The 19,695-nt window shown below is 52.6% G+C and overlaps 1 protein-coding gene across 2 annotated transcripts; it reads right to left on the bottom strand.

Moving 5' to 3' along the window:
* Positions 1-930: 930 nt before the first annotated feature.
* On the bottom strand, positions 931-18,305 carry Tcte1 (t-complex-associated-testis-expressed 1). Of its 2 annotated transcripts, none has more exons than XM_059281583.1 (6): positions 18,153-18,305; positions 15,280-15,364; positions 8,854-9,234; positions 7,057-7,625; positions 1,843-2,292; positions 931-1,234 (listed from the first exon to the last, which is right to left on the bottom strand). In XM_059281583.1, exons 3-6 carry the CDS (start codon positions 9,122-9,124, stop codon positions 1,025-1,027), a joined length of 1,500 nt encoding a protein of 499 aa, XP_059137566.1. In that variant the 5' UTR covers positions 9,125-9,234; positions 15,280-15,364; positions 18,153-18,305; the 3' UTR covers positions 931-1,024. The 2 variants fall into 2 exon arrangements, with proteins under 2 accessions (XP_059137566.1, XP_059137565.1); XM_059281582.1 differs by having other exon boundaries at positions 18,184-18,305.
* Positions 18,306-19,695: the final 1,390 nt, after the last annotated feature.

Below are 19,695 nucleotides of genomic sequence, written 5' to 3'. Positions count from 1 at the left end.
GTGCTCTGCTCAGCGCCTGCTTGTTGCAGAGTCCCTGGAGTGCAGGCCCTCCTGGACTGCAGCTGCAGCTCAGTCTGCCATCTTTTGGATAGGCGGGCTCGGGACCACTCAGCTCAAGAAGAGTTGGGAGATAAGGGGCTTGGCCTGAATTGGTCAGTCAGGTCCTCTCGTGGATCCGTGGGCTGATGTGATTCCTGTGGGTGTAGCCCCAGGGTGGGCAGTCGCAGAGTGACAGGGACTCATGGAGGGTACCAGGAAGACTGTCTGTCCTGAGGATAAGGGCTTGTGGGGTGGGCTGGGCCTGGCTCGGGAGAAGACAGATCTCTGTCAAATTGGGTGCATCACACTGTGGCCTTTTTGTCATGGAATTCCAAGCGCAAAGATTGTACAAATCACACTGGTGGACAATAAAAGTGTGGACGACTCACCGACGCCCCTCCTCAGAGTGACATTCATTCCCTGCCCTTGGCAGGTGGTCTGTGTGTCTGAGCCCCTCTGCCCCTTGGTACTCCTTCCCAGCTTGAGAATTAGTGATGGTACAATGTGGGGATGTGGAGCACACCAAGGTCATGACAGGCAGGGTGGGAGAGCAGAGAGACCATCATAGCTTTGGTGTGTGTGTGTGTGTGTGTGTGTGTGTGTGTGTGTGTGTGTGTGTAGATCAGAGCTCCAGGGTCTGCTTGGTAGAAAGGGAAAGGGGTGGGGTGAATCAAGAGGTAGATGGTGCTCATGAAGAGTTTGGGCAGGGACACTCTTTTAGAGTCCTTCGCCTTCCCTGTTTCTGGAAGCTGACCATTTATACAGGTCTAGAAATGGCCATTTTCAGGTCCAGGAGTTAGCTTACCAGCTCTTCATCCTTAGGCCCCCTTCAGCATCTTCATGCATACAAACTCACTCTGAGGTGGTTCGAGATCTCCTCTTCTCCCTTCTTCCTCAGAACCAGGGACAGGCACAGGAAGGGTGTGAAATGAAGGTCTGGCTGCCACAGTGACCCATCAGATCACCGTTTCACCCTGCCCCCATCTTAGCCTACTGAATTCTCAGGGCAGTTTTTAGTGATGGGTGACATGAAGTGGCCAGGATTCAGGGTCCGCTGGCGGGTGGCCTCTCGGTTGGCATGCAGAGCCTGGCCAATGAGGTACTCGCTCTCCTGGGATACATCTGACAGACGCAAGTCAAACTCCAGAATGGTCTTGTTGTCCGACATGCCATCCAGGAGCTGCTTCCCACCATCCTGGGGAGGGGTGAGGCAGAGGATCATTTTCTATTATGTCCCAAGATCACATGTACACACACTTCCACACAGATTGGATACCTTTTGCGAAGCCACGTGTAACCTGTCTGTTCGGGACGTGGGTCTGGGAAGCTGGCTCAGTGGGGAAAGCACTCATGAGCAAGCATGAGGACCGGAATGAGGATCTCCAGAATCCATGGAGATGCCGAGTGGGCATGGCAGCCCACTTGTAATTCCAGGAAGAGATAGAGGATCTTCATTCAGAGCAAGCTATCAAGCAAGACCGGTCATTTCAGAGAGCTCTGGGTTTGCCTGAGAGACCCTGCCTCAATGAACAGGGTGGAAGAGCATTTGGGGATGATTCCTGACATCAGTCTCCACAGGCACGCACGCACGCAGGAGCACAGGCTCATACAATGCAAAAACATGTGTGCATGCCTGGATACGACAGACACATGAAGACGAAAGGAAAAAGAATGGACACTGGAGTGCACACAACAGAGGAGGACCTAGTCTCTCTGCAGGACACCGCACAGTCCAGCGCTTTCCTGCAAGTGTGGTAGCTGGATTCCGCCCCATGCCCGCCTGCCCCAGAAGCCGTGGCTCACCAGCCCAATATGGTTGCAGGAGAGGTTGAGGCTGATGAGTGTGGTGTTGACCGGGAGCACCTGGGATAGGAGTGTGGCTGTGGGCTCGGACAGCTCGTTGCCACCGAGGTGCAGGGTGGTGAGGCACTTGTTCGTCTCCAGGGCATGGGCGATTGCCTGGCCGCCCTCATCCTCGATGCAGTTGAGGCGGAGGTTGAGGGAGACGAGGTTGGTGTTGTGGGCCAGGGCGTGGGCCAGCGACTGTGCCCCGGGCGCCCGCACTTGGTTGTTGGCCAGGTTGAGTATTCTCAGGCGACTGTGGCTCAGCAGCTTGGCTGCCGCTCGGGCTCCACGGTCTCCAATGAGGTTGTGGGACAGGTCCAGCTCCTCGAGGGCCGGGTGGTCCAGCAGGCTTCGGATCAGGATGCGCGCCTTGTCGTCGTCCACCTTACTTCGGGTCAGCCTGAAGATCTGCAGGCAGGTAGGAGTTTTATAGCATCTGCCAGTCTGGGATAGCCTGCACTACCTAACTGCCCTGCTGGGGAGAAGGAAGATACAAAGTGGCTGGAGGCTCAACACTCGGTCTTGGCCACCTGCCTGGCTTTTAAATGGGAGGACGATCTACCCAGTGATACAGAATTGGTGGCAGTGGGAAGGGTATCACCATGCCCAGCCCGGTCCATGTTTTCTGCACTCTTTTGACCAAGCAACTGACAGGAGAAAAAAGCTCACCTGTGTCACGGGCTGGTATCACAGAAAACTTCCAGCGCGGTGTGCCAATCCAACCGTATTTCTCTGGACAACAAATTCTCTCATAATCTGTGACAATTTCAACCTTTCCAGTCTCCTCACACGCCAGCGTTCCTACGAGCCCCCTTTCCACTGATGGCCTCTCTTCTGTTTTCCTGGCCACTAAACAGGACCCTGTACTGTTTTCTTGATGTCAACGCAGACCTCCACGGCAATTCAGCACATGCCAACTGCCTCACTTCCGGTCTCAGCCCCAGCAAGAGCTGTCCCTGATCCACGAGCCGCTCTCCTATATATAACTGATGATGTTCTTGCCGACAGATCCAGCATGAAATACATGCAGTTTCTTATCCAGAGACCCAGCTCCCTCGTCTATCCCAGCTCCGCTCCCCACTTCACAGTCAAGCTCTTGACAAAACTGATCACAGCCACCTTCCTCCTCCTCACTTCCCACTCTCTCCGTCTCCACAGCTGCCCAGCTTCTGCTCCTGGTACCCACTGAAGTGCCCCGCTCCCAGGGACCTCCCGGGCCTCTAGGCCAGCCCTGGGCTCCACCCTCCCCTCTGGCTCTCTCCTTCTGTTTGAAGCATGCCTCTCTCTGGGGTCTGTGACACAATGCCGTGCCCTCGTCCCCACCTCCCCCTCTTTCCTCACACGTCGGGCTTCTGCCTCCCTTTTGGCTCTTCCTTGTAAGACTCCATCCAAACGCAAGGTCACACATAAGACACAGTTTTCAAAGCTCAACTTAGGCTTCCCCTCCCAGCACCGGGTTCTCTACCCAGCTATCAGGACGCTCTCTGCTCTGGCCCACTTGAGCTGGAACTCATGCTTTCCCCTCAGAATGGTCCTCCTAGTCTGTTCCCTGGCTGCCAACGGTTCCCACAGCATCTGGTCTCATGAGAGGGGGCTGCCACCTCTGCCTCTTCCTTCCTGTCTCCATCCTCCTTACGTCACGGTGGAGGTGATCTGACTGTGCATCTCTCCAGATTCTTTGCTCCACACATTTTTTTCAGATATGGCTGTGGTTCTAACTACCCTCATTTTTGGGGGGGGGGGCAGGGACACAGCTCAGGGTCATCTGAGAAGAGAGGCTCACTTGAAGACCTAGATCAGATTGATGGGGAGAATGTCTGTGTGGGACTGACTTGATAGTTAATTGATGTAGGAGGGCCCAGCCCACTGTGGGCGACACCATCCCTAGGCAGGTGGTCTTGAACGGTATGAGAAAGCTAGCTGAGGGGCTGGAGAGCTAACTCCAGCGGGCCATAGCTGGTACTGCTCTTGGAGAGAACCAGAGTTCAGTTTCTAGTACCCACACCGGGTGGCTGATAACTCCAGCTCTGGGGAATCTGATGCCTTCTATTGGTCTCGGCGGACATCTGAACTCCTGTGAATGTACTCTCTCATACATATAATTTATAATAATAAAAATAAGCCAGATGGTGGTGGCGCACGCCTGTAATCCCAGCACTTGGGAGGCAGAGGTAGGTGGATCTCTGTGAGTTCAAGGCCAGCCTGGTCTACAGAGCGAGTTCAGGACAGGCTCCAAAAAGCTACAGAGAAACCCTGTCTCGAAAAACCAAAAAAAAAAAAAATAATAATAATAATAATAAAAATAAGCCTAAAAAAGAAAGAAATCTAGCTGAGTGAAAGCTGGTCTATGAGCCAGCTCACAAGCAGAATTCCTCCATCACTTCATGATGGACTTCTCTGGCTGTGAAGTGAGTTCCTCGGCTGGAGGAAATGTTGTGTAGAATGGCAAATGGCCCTCCTTCAAGTTCCTGCCTTGACTTCCTTCGATGATGGACTGGGACCCGGAAGTGTAAGCCAAATCCTCCCCCCCTCCGCCCCAAGTTGTTCAGCTCAGAATGTTTTATCACAGCAATAGAAAGGACACTAGAATAGTCTTACGTAGCCCAGGCTGGCCTTGAACTTGATATGTAGCCAAGGATAACCCTTTACCTTCTGATCCTCCTGCTTCTGCCTCCCAGATGCTGGGATCCAGGTGTGTGCTACCACACCTGGCTCATGACGTGCACGATAGACAAGTATCCTGCCAGCAGAGCTACATTCTCAGCCCCACCCTCAACTTTATCTGCACTTGCAATGGTCTCCTAGATGACCAACCATGTCTACTGAGGCTCTGCCCAGGCCGTTCTCTTTCATAAGCCTGGTGGCTTTTGCCGTATGTACAGTCCAATACCCCTGGATGGCACTTTACTTTGGATGAGGTCGACAGCCCCCCCCCCCTACAAAGATTCTTGTGCTAAAGCTCGGTCCCCTATGCGATGCTGAGAGATGGTGTGGGACCATTAAGAGGTGGGGCCTGCTGGAATGCAGCTGGGTCACTAGGGACACTGCTCTTGGAAGAGACCGGTGAGGATCTCTTGGGATCCAAGTTCTTACAAGAGTGGTTTGCTTGTTCTCTTCTGCACACGTCCCTTTCTTCCTGCTTTTCTACCATTCGTGGAGGGGAAATACGAGTGCTGGCACCGTGTGGCCTGAGAGTCCCTTCAGCCACCAGAATTTAAGCCAACTATGCTTCCCCCTCTCTTCCCCCTCCATTTTCTGTTTTATTAAAAGAGATTTTTAAGTACGCTATGCATGTGTGTTTGTGCGTGGGTGTGTGGGAGGCTAGAAGAGAGTCAGATCCCTTGGAGTGGAGTCACGGGCAGGTGTGAGCTGATGTGTGTGCTGGGACCTGAACTAGTGTCTTCTGCTGGAGTAGTGTGTGCTCTTGACCACTACGGCACCACTTGATTTTTTGGGGACAGGGTTTCCTGTAGTCCAGGATAACCTCCACTCACCATGTAGCCGGGGATGGCTCTGACCTTTCAACTGTCCTGTCTCTAATTCCAGAGTGCTGGTATTACAGACAGGTAACTCCACACTCGGTTCATGCAGTGCCGTGATCCCACCCAGGACCTCATGCACGTGAGGCGAACACCCTAGCAACCGAGTGTCCCCCATCCCATTTTTTTATTTTTACATTTTGGTGCCAGGGAATTGAGTCCCCAGACTCATGCCTGCTAAGCATAGGCTCTGACTTCCATCCCCAGACTGGGCATGTTACATGTGCTCAGCATCTTGTCTTGTCGCTGTGACAGAACACCTCACAAAAGCGAGTTAAGGAAGGACGTGGTCGTTTGGCTCGTCACGGCAGGGAATGACATCAAGATACTAGCTAGACTCTGTGAAAAGAGGAAGAAGTGCTGCGTCCTCGCCTCACCAGCTCGGCAGCCGGCAACAGACAGACAGTATCAGGCCCTGTCCCAGGTGCTGAAGATGCAGAAAAAAGCAGAATTGCACCATTTGTGCCCTGTGGAGCGAGCAGTCTGGTGGGATGAAAGGCACTAATGAGCAGCGATATAAATGTAAAATTGCAGCTAGGCTGTGGCTGCCAGATTTCACAAATAGAAACATGGGACGTCCAGTTCAATTTGAATCTCATATAAAAACCACAATGTTTGGATATACAGCCCAACTGTTACATGGGACATACCTGTTTGTCTGAAATTTTCAGTATAATCAGCGGGTTGGTTAGTATTGTCAACTTGACAAGATCTAGACTAACCTAGAGATGGGCCTTTGGGCATGTCTTTGGGGGATTATCTAGTTAAAAAAGCTAGCTACATTTCCTAATTAGACATTTTTTCCCCCCTTTCCCCCTTGAGACAGGGTTTCTCTGTGTAGCCCTGGCTGTCCTGGAACTCACTCTGTAGACCAGGCTGGCCTCGAACTCAGAGCTCCACCTGCCTCTGCCTCTCGAGTGCTGGGATCAAAAGCATGCGCCCCCAGGGCTCAGTTTATCTCGTTGAACTTTAACTGTGGGTGGGGTCCTAGACTGAATGAAAAGGAGAAAGCTGAGTACCACCACTCCATACTCCCTGCCTGACCAGCTAGCTCCTCAAGTCCCTGCCACCACGGCTTCCCCGCCATGAGGAACCATGTAGCCAAATAACCACTTTTCTCTTTAAGCTGTATCTGTCAGGAGTTTTAACCATAGCAACAAGAGGAGTGAGTGATACAACTAGCTATCCTGTGGCAGAGGCTAGACCCAGGGCCTCACACATGCTCATAACACTTCCTGCCTCTGCGCTGCACCCTCACCCTGGGCAGTTTTCGTTTGGATCGGTCCTCAGCACCGCGTAGACTGGGTGTGGTGTACGCCTGCAAGCCCAGCACTCAGGTGTGTTTGTGTGTGCTAGTGTGCATGCCTATGTGTGTGCACTGTGGAGGCAGAGGATAAGAAATTCAAGGTCATTTTCAGCTACCAGTGAGTTCCAGGCCAGCCTGAGCCATATGAGACCCTGTCTCAAAAAAAAAAAAAAAAAAAAGCTTCTGAAAACTCAAACATCTAAACAATCCCCTTCTCCATTGATGAATGAAAAGGAAATGGGAGGAGATGATGGAAGGAGAGGAAGAGGTGGGGAGAAGCAGTCCTAGAGGCACTGAGAAGGGAGGAAGGTGAGTGGGGGGGGGTACCTTGAGGGTGTGGCAAGCTTTGATGGTGGTCGCCAGAGACTGGCAGTCTCTAAAGGTGAAGAGGAAGAGGTTCCACTCAAAGTTCATGCCACAGTCTTTGACACCGTACACCAGGTCCAGCTCCTCCAGGTGCTTGAGGCCAGCCACCAGCTCCTCCAGCTGGTAGTGGTCCTTCTCAGGCTCGTTCCCCTCCCCCTCACTGCCGGAGTCGGACTGGTCGTCAGGATGGGGCGGGGTTGGCAGCCGCACGGGCGGCAGGAACTGATCCACTTGGATTCGGCGCACGTAGTTCTTGCAGAGGGGCAGCAGGTCCAGGATCACATTGGGGTCCGTGGTACCCGGGATGAAGAGCTTCAGCAGGCTCTCCAGGTGTCTCTCAAAGAACATTCGCTTCCAGCTGCCACCGTGCTTGGCCACGTGGCACACAGGCCAGCGCTTGACACAGCAGCGGTGCCAATAGCTCTCATCTTCGATCAAGTTGGCAGTCACCGTCAGCGGCAGGTCAGGGGGCAGGTGGCTCAGGACCTTCTGCTGGTGCTCTGGGAGCAGCTGCTTCAGGATAGGGTTGTCTTTGGGAACGGAGGAAGAAAAAGAGGGTTCAGCCACGGGGCTGGGGATATCACAACGTGGCTCCCTGGGATGTCCTGCCTGGGGACACTGAGGGAAGGGAAGGCCCTTTGTGGTATTGGGAGCTTTGCTCTGAGAGGAGAAATAGTCTCTTAAACAGACGCTCTTCAGGGTTCTCTCGCCTGCTGGCCATTGCACCAGGCAGTGTCTGGCCCCAAGCTGACCCACCTGGGGAAGAATGGACAGACACACAGAGCCCGAGCCCAGTGTGTTATCTAGTCTGCTGGAGAGACAGCTGACTTCATGAGGTTCTCTTCTGCTCTCCACATGTGTCTGTGGTGTGTACCCTCTACCCCTGCCTCTCTCTCTCTCTCTCTCTCTCTCTCTCTCTCTCTCTCTCTCTCTCTCTCTCTCTCTCACACACACACACACACACACACACACACACACACCCAATACATTTAAAAAATAGCCAGGGGGTGGTGGCGTACACCTTTAATCCCAGCACTCGGGAGGCAGAGGCAGGTAGATCTCTGTGAGTTCAAGGCCAGCCCGGTCTACAAAGCAAGTTCCAGGACAACCAGAGCTATTACACAAGAGAAACCCTGTCTCGAGAAACCAAAAAAAAAAAAAAAAAAAAAAAAAAAAAAGGGAAGAGCCAGGGCCCTGGCCTCTCGGAGTTCACACTTAGCTTGCTGGAGCACGTGGCCAATAGACAACAGAGGAACCTGCTATGTTAGGTGGCCAGTCCTCAGGAAGCCCTTGTCTCAGAAAGTAGGAGAGGCCCACAACTTTTCTCTAGAAAGGACTAGAGTTCAGAGGACACCAGGAACCCATTTACCCATTTGCATTCTGGAAGACTCTGTCAGATGGGAGACAAGAACCAGAGAGTTTCTTGGAGGAGGAAAAGGAGAATGTGGCCAAGACCTAACTTACTGGAGAGAGCAGATGTGAGGAGAGAAGGGTGAAAGCATGGAGGGCACAGTGTGTGTGCGCGCGTGCGCGTGCGTGCGTGCGTGCGTGTATGTGTGTGCGCGTGTGCGTGCGCGTGCGCGTGGTGTGTGCGTGCGTGTGTGTGTGTGTGTGTGTGTGTGTGTGTGTGTGTGTGTGTGTGTCTGGGGTGGGCACAGCAGGAGACACCACTGGTGCTGGATGGGAGTGGATTTGAGAGTGCTCCCAGGCCTGGGTATGGTGGTCCCCCCTCCTCCAGCCCAGGGCAGATGCACTCACTCTGGAAGTTCTTGACGATGTGTTGAATGCAGAGTTCTGTAAGGAGTGGTACAATGGCCAGTGTCCACTCTGCGTCCTCAGAGATGATCCGGCGCATGCGCCGGACATTTGGGGCCTTGGGCTTCAGGTGGGCTGGGGCAGGGCTTGGGCCGGTCTTCATGGGTGGAGGCCCTGAGCTGGTACCGCTTACGGCGGATGCCTGGCGCTGGATGTTAAACGCCGATTGGCTGCGAGACCCAGGGCCGGGTGATGTCGCTGGGATGTCCTGCATGTTGGCTGCGGGCGAGGCAAGGGCAGGAAGCCCTTTAGCAACTTGCAACAGGAAACTTCTTAAACTGGAAGATCCTCGATGCAGGCAGGATGCGGGATGGGGGGTCGTGGCTTGAGCAAAAGGAAGGGGGACAGTGTTACTTGGGGGAATTTAAGTGGCACAGAGTGGTGCTTGAGGGTCAGTTTCTGGAGGGCAGTCGACCCAAATGAGAGTCTCAGGGACTGGCTGTGTGGCTTTGGGAAAGCGACCAGACGTTTTTGAATTTCAGATGATGTCGCTCTGTGAAGTGAGGGCAACAGCCACCAACAGGATTCTTAGAGGAGTTGACAAAATAGTGTCAAAGGCCCCAGTGTGTGCAGGGAACAGCTCCAAAGCTTAGATAATAGTTATTCAGCAACTGTAGTCATTACTGCACCCTGGGTATTCTTTCATTTGTCATAAAAGTGTGGGGGGTTGGGGGGGGAGGCGGCTCCAAGCAGTTAAGTGTGGTTAAGAGCACTGACTGCTCTTCCAGAGGACCCGGGTTCAATTCCCAGCACCTACATGGCAGTTCACAACTGTCTGTGACTCCAGTTCCAGGGGATCTGACATTCTCACACAGACATGGATGCACAAAAAACACCAATGCACATAAAATTAAAATAAATTTAAAAAAAACCTTCTGAAGGCTGGTGGCACATGCCTTTAATCCCAGCACTCGGGAGGCAGAGGCAGGTGGATCTCTGTGAGTTCGAGGCCAAAAAAAAAAGCAAAAAAACAAAACAAAAAAAAAAAAAACAAAACAAAACAACAAAAACCTTTTGGAGACAATAACTCATCTTCATCATTTTCCCCCTAATGGGTAATGAAGCACAGAGAGGTCATTGACTTGCCCAATGTTGCACAGCTTACACTAAACGAGAAGGAACTTATTTTTATTTTTTAAAGACTTTGTGTGGTGTGTGTCTGTGTGAGTGTGTGCACATGTGTGCACAGAGGCCAGAAGAGGGCATTGTTTTCCCCTGGCACCGAAGTTACAGGCAGTTGTGAGCACCCTGCAGGGAACTGAATTCAGTCCCTCTGCAGGAGCAGAGCACTAAATAAGAGTGGATTAACTCAGTTTCTCCAGTCATATGATGGATTGCTCCTGAACTGCCCCTCTGAGGGTGAGTGGGAGGATAGAGAATGCTGAAGGGAGAGCTGTAGTGAACAACTGTTTAACTCAAAAGCTCCCTGCTCCCAGACGGTCCTGGTGGCGTGACTGAGGACACTGGCTGACAGAAGCTGATGCGGGCCTCACAGACCGCTTTGTCTTTGTATTTATTTATTTTGAGGCAAGGTCTCAGGCTTCCCAGGCTGGCCTCCAAGCTGCTATGTAGTAGGGATGGCCTTGAACAGCTGACTCTTCAGTCTGTACCTCCCAAATGCTATGGTTATGTCTTATCGTACGCAGTGAGCCTTGTGCTGTGGATCGAAGCCGGGGCTCCATGCTCACGTCAATCTTCAGTCTCTGCTTTTTTGTTTTGTTTTGTTTTGTTTTTTGTTTTTTGAGACAGGGTTTCTCTGTAGCTTTGCGCCTTTCCTGGATCTTGCTCTGTAGACCAGGCTGGCCTCGAACTCACAGAGATCCGCCTGCCTCTGCTGGGATTAAAGGCATGTGCCACCACCGCCTGGCTCCAGTCCCTGTTTTTAACCTTTCTAGCATCCACATTTAAAGAAAAGCAGAGGGGCTGGAGAGATGGCTCAGCAGTTCAGAGCACTGGCTGCTCTTCCAGGAGACCTGAGTTTGAATCCCAGCACCTACATGGTGGCTCACAACCTTCTGTAACTCCAGAACTAGGGATCTAACCCTTCTTCTGGCCTCCAAGGGTACTTCATGAAGGTGGTGCATGGACAACATACAGGTAACATACATATAAGACAGGGTTTTTTTTTTGAGACAGGCTTTCTCTGTGTAGCCCTGGCCTTGAACTCACAGAGATCCTGCCTCTTGAGTGCTGGGATTAAAGGCTTGTGTCACCTCCACCAGACAAAAAAATTTTAAATATGGAGAAAAAGGCTTAAGTAAAGCTGGGGTGGGGGTAGCTCAGTAGCAAGCTTACCTAGCACCCCTAGCTAAAAACAAAACAAAACAAAACCCCAAACAAATAAAAAGCCTATAGGAAAAGCAAAACAAACAAAACAAAAACCTAAAACAGCTGAAATTAATTTTATAATTAACCCAGTGTGCCCCAAATATTATCATTTAAGTGAGTAATTTATATACAGTTTTTTAAGTTAAAATAAAAAAAAGATAAAACCTAAATAAGTGAAATTTACAATTAATGTAGTGTGCTCAAAACATCATTGAAATGTGTAATCTGTATACAGTTTTTTTAATCCATTTCTTTTTTTAAATTTATTTATTCTTATTTTATGTATGTTGGTGTTTTGCCTACATGTATGTCTGTGTGAGGGTGTCAGATCTTGGAGTTACAGTTGTTAGCTGCCATGTGGGTGCTGGGAATTGAACCCTGGGCCTCTGGAAGAGAAGTTAACCGCTGTTAACCCCTGAGTCATCTCTCCAGCCCCTCTATACAGTTTTTTATATTTTAATTTATTATTTAAGTGCACATATGTGTCTGCACACAAGTGCATTTGGATGTCCATGGAGCCAGGGAGGGTGTCAGGTCCCCTGGAACTGGAGGTTAAGTGAGTGTGAGCCACCAGAGGTGGGTGCAGTGAACCGGACATGGGTCCTCTGGAAGACCAATCAGTAAGCACTCTTAACTGCTGAGCCATCTCTTCAACCTCTGTGGGAAGGTTTTGAATGGGAAGAACAGGTACGTTTGCGTTCACATCATATCTCAGCCTGTGGCCTCCATTTAGGGCGGGGCAGTTGGGAGGGACAGCAGGGGACCAGAAGACACAAGCCTGGCCAGAGTGCCGATGCCTCTCCTCACACCCTTCACTCCTACCTGGCTCCCACTTCAGTCTCCCCTCATACCAGACGGTGGCAGGCAGGCGTGGGAGGCGAGAAGGCAGCTAAATATGGGGCTGAAGCTAGAGGAACGGAGGAGAATGATGTCTGGGTCTGGGGGACCTTCTGAATGCGGCCACCCCTTTACCCTCCTGCTGCAGGGACCCTGCCAGTGAGCTGGAGGCAGAACAGGGGTGTCTGGGCCCTCTGCCCTTCCTGGGGAGCCTCCCTCTGTGCCGTGGCCACTGAGAGGGAGCACCCTGCTCTAGCAAAGGCATCCTTGGCAGAGGGAGGGACCAGATGGTACTCCCTAGCCTGCCAGGCAGCTCAAGGAGGAAAAGCCTGGGGAGAGTGGCACTGTAGGAAGATATTTATGTATTGTGTCACCCTGTACGCAAATCGAATGTAAATTCACATTCTCTGTCCATCTGTAACTAAAGCCTTTAATCCCAGCACTTGGAGGGCAGAGGCAGGTGGATCTCTGTGAGTATGAGGCTATCCTGATCTACATGGTGAGTTCCAGGACTTCCAGAGCAACATAGTAACGGGCTCAAGTAAAAAAAAGAACAGAGCTAAAGGTGGGGAAGGTGAGTAGTACTATTTACATAGAGGCATCAGTTGGTTTTTCATTTCTTTTTTTTTTTTTTTTTTTTTAAAGATTTATTTATTTATTATGTATACAGTGTTCTGTCTGCACATATCCCTGCAGGCCAGAAGAGGGCACCAGATTTCATTACAGATGGTTGTGAGCCACCATGTGGTTGCTGGGAATTGAACTCAGGACCTTTGGAAGAGCAAGCAGTGCTCTTAACCTCTGAGCCATCTCTCCAGCCCGGTTTTTCATTTCTGACTTGCTGTGTGACCTTAGCCAAGTCGCATAACCTATCTGGACTTCAACTTCCCTTCCCTTGTCTGTAAACGGGATAATAATGTCTTCCTATGTAGACCTTTATGGAGATTGCTGTCTAGTGTGCTGAGCTGTGTCATCAAGTGGATGACAGGTCTCTGAGCTTGTCCCTGACTCTACAGAAGAGGTGAAGGGCAAGGGGTTAGTGGTGACTTGGGGATCAGAAATTCAAGGTCGTCCTTGGCTACATAATGAGTTTGAGGCAGCCTGGGTTACATGTCTCAAATAAACCAACAATAAAAAAAAATCCATTTTGAAAAACTAATAATGGGGGATGGAGAGATGGCTCAGCAGCTGAGGGCATATGTTGCTCTTGCAGAGGGCTTGAGTTCAGCTCCCAGCACCCACAGAGGCAGCTTGCAACCCACTCCAGCTCCAGGGGGATACAACCCATCTAGCTTCAGAGGGTACCTGCACGCAAGGGTACGTACCCACACAGAGATGCACAATTAAAAATAAGACAAGGGGGCTGGAGAGATGGCTCAGCGGTTAAGAACATTGGCTGTTCTTCCAGAGGACCGGGGTTCAATTCCCAGCACCCAGATGGCAGCTCACACCTGTCAGTAACTCCAGTTCCAGGGGATCTGACACCCTCACAGAAACATATATGTAGGCAAAACACCAAGGTACACAAAATAAAAATAAATAATTAAAAAAATTAATAAAATTAAACTTAAAAATCTACTGGTAATATAACAAAGTACACTTAACAGGACAGTGCGTAAAAGAAATTGCTTGGTTCTGTCACTCCTGGCTCTTCCTCAGCCTCTCTCGCCATTTTTTTTTTAAATTTTTAATTTTATGTGTGTGAGTGTTTGCCTGAATGTTTGTCTGTGCACCACGTGCATGCCTGGTGCCTGAGAAGGCCAGAAGAGGACCTTGGATCTCCTGGAACTGGAGTTACAGGTGTTCATGAGCTACCACCTGGGGCCTGGGAACCAAACCCAAGTCCTCTGGAGGAGCAGCCAGTGCTCTTAACCGCTGAGCCGTCTCTGCAAGTCCCTCCGGGCACTGGTTTTCAGATGTCTGCATGGCAGGCCTCAGGCACTCTGTCCAGCTCAAGCTCTGCCCACCTTGCTCCTGCCGCGGGACCCAGCTCCCCCATCTCCTTTGCGTTTCACACCCAGGTCCTGAGGCTTCCGTCTAAGTCCCTCAGACTCAGCCCACACGGAAGGTAGAGCTGAGAGCAAGGGGCCAGCCTTTCCTACAGGCCACACAGGCACCGGCCTGTCCCCTCTGCCCTCTGCTCTCTCACGGCTGCGCCTCAGCGTGGGGACTCTGTGTCTGTCACGCACAGCTTCAGCTGCGCGGCACCTGGCCCTGGCATCCAGGCTGGTCCTCTCACGGTCAGCCCTGCACAGCCACGGGGGCAGGCCTCTTCAGTGGCTCGTCACTGCCGGAGGGCAAAAGCCGGCGCCCTCAGCCCCTCAGAGGACGAGGGCCTTCTGCCATGACTGGTGGCTTTCTGAAATAAAGTCTGCTGTCACCCAGGACACCAAAAGCTAGTTGGGGCTTTTGTTCAGGCCACTCCTTAAACTTGGGATGCCTTTCTTACCATCTCCTCCTGGGAAAGAGACAGACTTCCACCCCCGGACTAGTTCAATCACTACTTCTTCACCCCCCACACCACCCCTCTGCTGGAGCCCCAGCTCCCCAGGACCTGTGCCCCTCACCCTGAGCCCAAATCGAGAGCAGACAGAGCTCTGCATCTTGGATCTGCATCCCCAAGGCCAGTGCCAGGCCTGCCTTAGGCAGGTAGCTGGTTTGGGTCTGCCCTATTTGCTTCTAAGAATAGATTCTGAAGAGTATCCTATTGGCTAGAGCCGTTGATGGGCATGGCTTCCTAACGTCAGCCAATCAGAGACTTCCTTAGGATTTGTCCAAGTAGAGGCTGACGGAAGGAAGGACGCCGTGTGTCCTTGAAGGAGCAGGAGCCCCACTGCTGGGAGTCACTGTCCCTGACTTAGACAGAGCTTATCTGCCGCAGCAGAGGATGAAGCCTAGTGGCGACTGGCGGCCATGAAAATCAGCGAGAGAGTGGCCAGAAGCCCCAGAAGTGCTGGCACTCAGGTCTCAACACGCAGCCTCCTTGCATGGCCCTCTCTGTCTCCATTGGGACCGCAGGGTCCTGAGCATTGCTAGGCTCACTGCTTGGTGAATGAAACGGAGAACCCCTAAATCAGAAGTTCAAGGTCATCTTCTACATAGGAAGTTTGAAGTCGATCTGGCTTTACACGAAACCTTGTTGAAAGAAAAAAAGAAAAAGGAACGAAGGAAGAGAGGAAAGGGGGAGACAGGCATAGCACTTACATCATTCACTGGTTGGCTTTAGTCCGGCCGGCTGTCTCCAGGCTGCCCTGAGGTGGTATTGAGTGACACCTTCTTCCCTGGGACTCTGCAGGGATGGACAGAAACCCATTAGCTGGGGATCCATGGAGCAACCAGACACTCCCAAAGGCTCACAGAAGGGAGACAGCTCCTGAAGAGACAGAGAAGCCAGCTTCCCCTAGAGCAGCGGCTCTCAACCTTCCTGATGCTGTGACCCTCTAAACAGTCCCTCGGGTTGTGGTGACCCCCAACTCTACAAGTATTTTGTTGTTACTTCATAACCAATTTTGCTGCTGTTATGGATCGTAACGTAAATATGTGGTATGCAGACGGGCTTAGGCGACCCCTGTGAAAGGATCATTCGACCCTTTCAGGTTGAGAACTGCTGTTCTAGAACCTGTCTCCCTTGGGAGCCTGTGGGGTGGGGGAGAGAACTGAAGTTTAGTACTACAAGCCTGCTCAAGATCCCACTCCCTGTTCTATGGCAGGAATCTCTTTGGCATTCCAGAGAAGTTGTGTGTCTTGTGTGTCTGTGACGTGATGTCTCTGCCCTTGGAGTGCGGAAGTGGGTGGGTGGGGACAGGCCTAGCTGACCTCCATCTTGGGGCCTATCTCACGGGCCTGTGGACTGACTTTACATGGCTGTGTCTTCAGCACCAAGCACAGCCAACCAGGATAACTACAGGCAGGGAAAGGCGGTTCTTTCTCCAAGTCCATCTCCATGTCCTCAGGGCCAGGACAGGGGTGTGAAATCACGGAAGATGACATCCTCACAAGGTCACAACTCTAAGGGTTGGGGATTTCCAGGCCTCGGTACAGGCAATAAAAATGGTGTCCCACTTTGGCCGGGGTTGTCCTCATTTTGGATGGCTTGTGTGTGGTGGGCAGGTGGTCTGGGCTCACACACAGCCTTGGCTCTGTACACTTATGATTTATTGCACTACAGGTGTGCATTAGCAGGTGCCCCAAGGAGGCCCTACAGTGGCCGGCTGAGTGCTCAGGCCTTGGACTGCCACATCCTCACTCTGCTGCTCGCTCACACCTCCAAGACCTTGGGCAAGGACTTACCCTCACCAGGATTCAGCGGCATCGTGTGTCAAATGGGGATAGTAATTAATATTGCCTTCATCACCCGTCACTCATGTAGACGGTTAATGGCTAAAATTCATGGCATTTCACACAAGCTTGGCCTAGGGCCAGCACTCAAGACATGGGCATTAGAAGAAGCATGCTCACTATGTGAAACTCGCCAAGCTCTCAGAGTCCCGGGTGAGGCTTGTCTTTACGACACCATTGTCCCCACTTTACACGGGAGGAAACCGAGGCTTAGCAAACTGAAGGGACTTCCTGCCACCAAGCCAGCAAGGGAGACCCGCTCTTCCGGTACATGTCTGTCCAATGGGCCCTTCCCTGAGGGGCAGCTCACTTCTCTTTCTTTCTTTTTTGAGATGGAGTTTTACTGTATAGCTCTGGCTGTCCCAGAACTCGCTCTGTAGACCAGGCTGGCCTTGAACTCACAGAGATCCGCCTGCCTCTGCTTCCCCAGAGCTGGGATTAAAGGCGTGCGCCACCGCCGCAGTGGCCTAGCTCACTTTTCTAGTGAGCTTTCTGTGACTTTCTCCCACTCATGAGCGTCACCATGGTGGAGCCCAGCACTCTTATCCCAATTCACTGCTGGCACCAGAAGCTTCCATAAGGCTGGATCGTTGCTGACATCCTGTGGCTTGAGGACTCCACAGGGGCCCAAGAGAAGAGTGTGGTTTTGTTCTTCCACACTACCCATGCTGGGCCCTTCATGTTGCTCACAGACCTGGAGCAAGTCTTGATCTCCAGCATATCCCCTCCATTTTCATCCTTCTCAAGTCCCTGGTAAAATCTGGCCATGTCAGGGAGGTTCCTGCCACCTACCCAAATGGGATAGCGAAGGATCCTGTCATGCCCCATGTTCCTCCCAAAGTGTAGCCATGGTGGTCTGTTGGGGATTTTGGGGTCTCCACTCACCTCTCTGCCTCTGCTTCCTATGCCTTCTCAGTCAGCTTCCCACCCTTACTTACTCCAGGGTCCCCCCAAAGAGAGCCCTCCCCAGGCCCCAGGCTCCTGTTTTCATGGCCCTGGACTATCGTTTACATTTTCTTTAATCTGTCTTTTCTTGCCCAAATTCCTGTTGTGAATTCCCAGTTTCTGGGACTAAAGGAAGAGAGAGATGTGTGTGTGTGTGTGTGTGTGTGTGTGTGTGTGTGTGTGTGTGTAAGTTTTTCTGAGAGCCTGGTCTTGGTCTCTGGCCTAGAGAGATCGCTTGTCCATAATCCCTGGGCTGTCCCCCTCCAGCTCAGGCTCCTTTATCTGCTGTATGGAAAGGGACACCAGCAGTAGCTCCCCAGGACTCCAGCCACCTTCCCTCAGCCACCCCAGCAGGAAAAGCAGCTTCAAAAGTCAGCAAGTCCCTCCTCCTCCCCTTGGTAACCCTGAGAGACCAAGTCCATGGGGGGCTTGAGGGAGGCGCCGAAGCCACTGGGCCTGCAGCATTGACCTCAGCTGAGGACTGGAGGCCCTCCTCTTCCTAGGTCCCCCACTTTCTCTACTTGAACTCTAGGCTTCTGGACCAGTTTACAGATGGTGGGATGCAGAGCCGGGGTCCCACCTTTACAAGACTGGAATGATCTGTGGGCCTCGAGTAACCGCAGAACAGCTTCTCCCATTCATTACAGAAAACAGGGAGTCTGAGATGATGGCTGCATGGCCACAGACCCGCGTGGGTGGCAGGAGCTGGTGGGGCTTTGGAGCTAGACCAGTGTGAGTGGGGTCTGAATGGGAACAGCAGAGTTGGGCATCCCCTCGCCCAGAGGTCGCCTCACCTGCTCCGGGGACCCAGGAGATTGCTCTCACCTGCGGTTGGCGCAGTTGGTCGTTAGGGACGCCTGAGTCGCCAGGGGGCGGGGCCGTAAGCCCTCCGCCCTGGGCGTTGGCTGGCTCCTCCTCCACAACCTCCCCCCTCCAAGGTCGCAGCCTCCCCCCTCCCCCCCCTCGGCCCCCGGTCCCCGCGTGCTCAATGCACGACCCTGTGGCCTTGGGCTCTGCTTTCGAGATGCATAAGCTTTTCACAGGGAGAGGAAGTACTTCTGGTTAGGAGTGGGGGAGGGGAGAAGGTCCAAACCAAACAAAGGAGGCGGGGCAGGCACAGGTACTTAAGTCACTGGAATTCCCTTGCGGTCGAGCTGTGGACGCCAACTCTGCCCCGGGGAGCCCCTTCACCTTTCTCCAATAAGGCAGAGAGGGCCAGGGCCTCCACAGCGCCCCTTCACTCAGCCCGAAGCCTGGCGCCTGCAAAGCTCCCAGCCCCGGCTGCCGGGATAGGGTTGCTGTCTCGACGCCAGGGATCTGGCTGTGTATAGGAAGAGAAATCGCTCTCCAGAGCAGAGGGACGGCGGACTGGTGGAGGGTTCCAGGGAGGCAAAGTTCAGCTTCTCTGGTCCGATGTCTCTGCTGGCTCCCCGGTTTGGTGGCCCTGGAGGAGCTGGGCCTGTGGTAAGCACTATAGACTGGCCTACCACCAAGCTCCCGAGGTCAAGCCGTGAGTGAGGAGCCAGGCTTCTGTTCCCAAGTCCCTTCGAGCCCTGACAAGTGACTTACAAAGGATCACTTGTGTAGTCCTGGGCGACCTTGAACTTCTGCCGTTCCTGTCTCACCTCCCCAGTGCTGGGATTACAGAGGTGTCATTTGGTTTGCTGGGTTTATGTGGTCCAGGGGATCCGACCCCGGACTTAGTACATGCTAGGTATCCTGCCACTTGAGCCACATCCCCAGTCCATGTGTAGACAGGTGCACGTGTGCCCATGCATATGGGGGGTAGAAGGCCAACCCCAGGGGTTACTGTCCACCTTGAGAAAGTCTTCAATGAAGAGGCTAGGCTGGATGGCTCATGGAACCCAGGGCTCTGCCTATCTGTGTACCCCGCACTGCACAGCTGGGTTATGAGGGCACCCCACCACAGCTAGCCTGAACTTGGGTCCCCAAGCTTGTCTTCTGCTTCAGCTCCGCCTTGGGGCAGGCGCTGTGTTAACCATTAAAAGCCTATCACTGGCTGGGCGTGGTGGTGCACGCTTCCAATCTCGGTGCTTGGGAGGTTGAGGTCTCTGTTAGAGGCCAGCCTGGGCATGCAGGGAGTCCCAGGCTAACCCACAGGTATACATGGAGACCCTATCTCAGGTAAAAAGTCCACCACTGGTCTGACCACCTGTGGCTTCTCCAAATCCTTCCTCACAGCCTGGGCATTCCCTGGCTGTTCCTTCAGCTCAAACACCTCTCAGATTTCCTCAAGGCTCGCACCCTTACCTCCCAGCTAAGTCACCTGGTCACAGTGACGCAGTGAGGCCACACTCCTGTCCTCCTGTGCCCCTT

This window comes from Peromyscus eremicus, chromosome 16_21 (genome assembly GCF_949786415.1).
Source record: "Peromyscus eremicus chromosome 16_21, PerEre_H2_v1, whole genome shotgun sequence".
NCBI classification, from domain to species: Eukaryota; Metazoa; Chordata; class Mammalia; order Rodentia; family Cricetidae; genus Peromyscus; species Peromyscus eremicus.
Note: the sequence above shows the minus strand (reverse complement) of the source record. Positions and strands in the feature narration are given on the sequence as shown.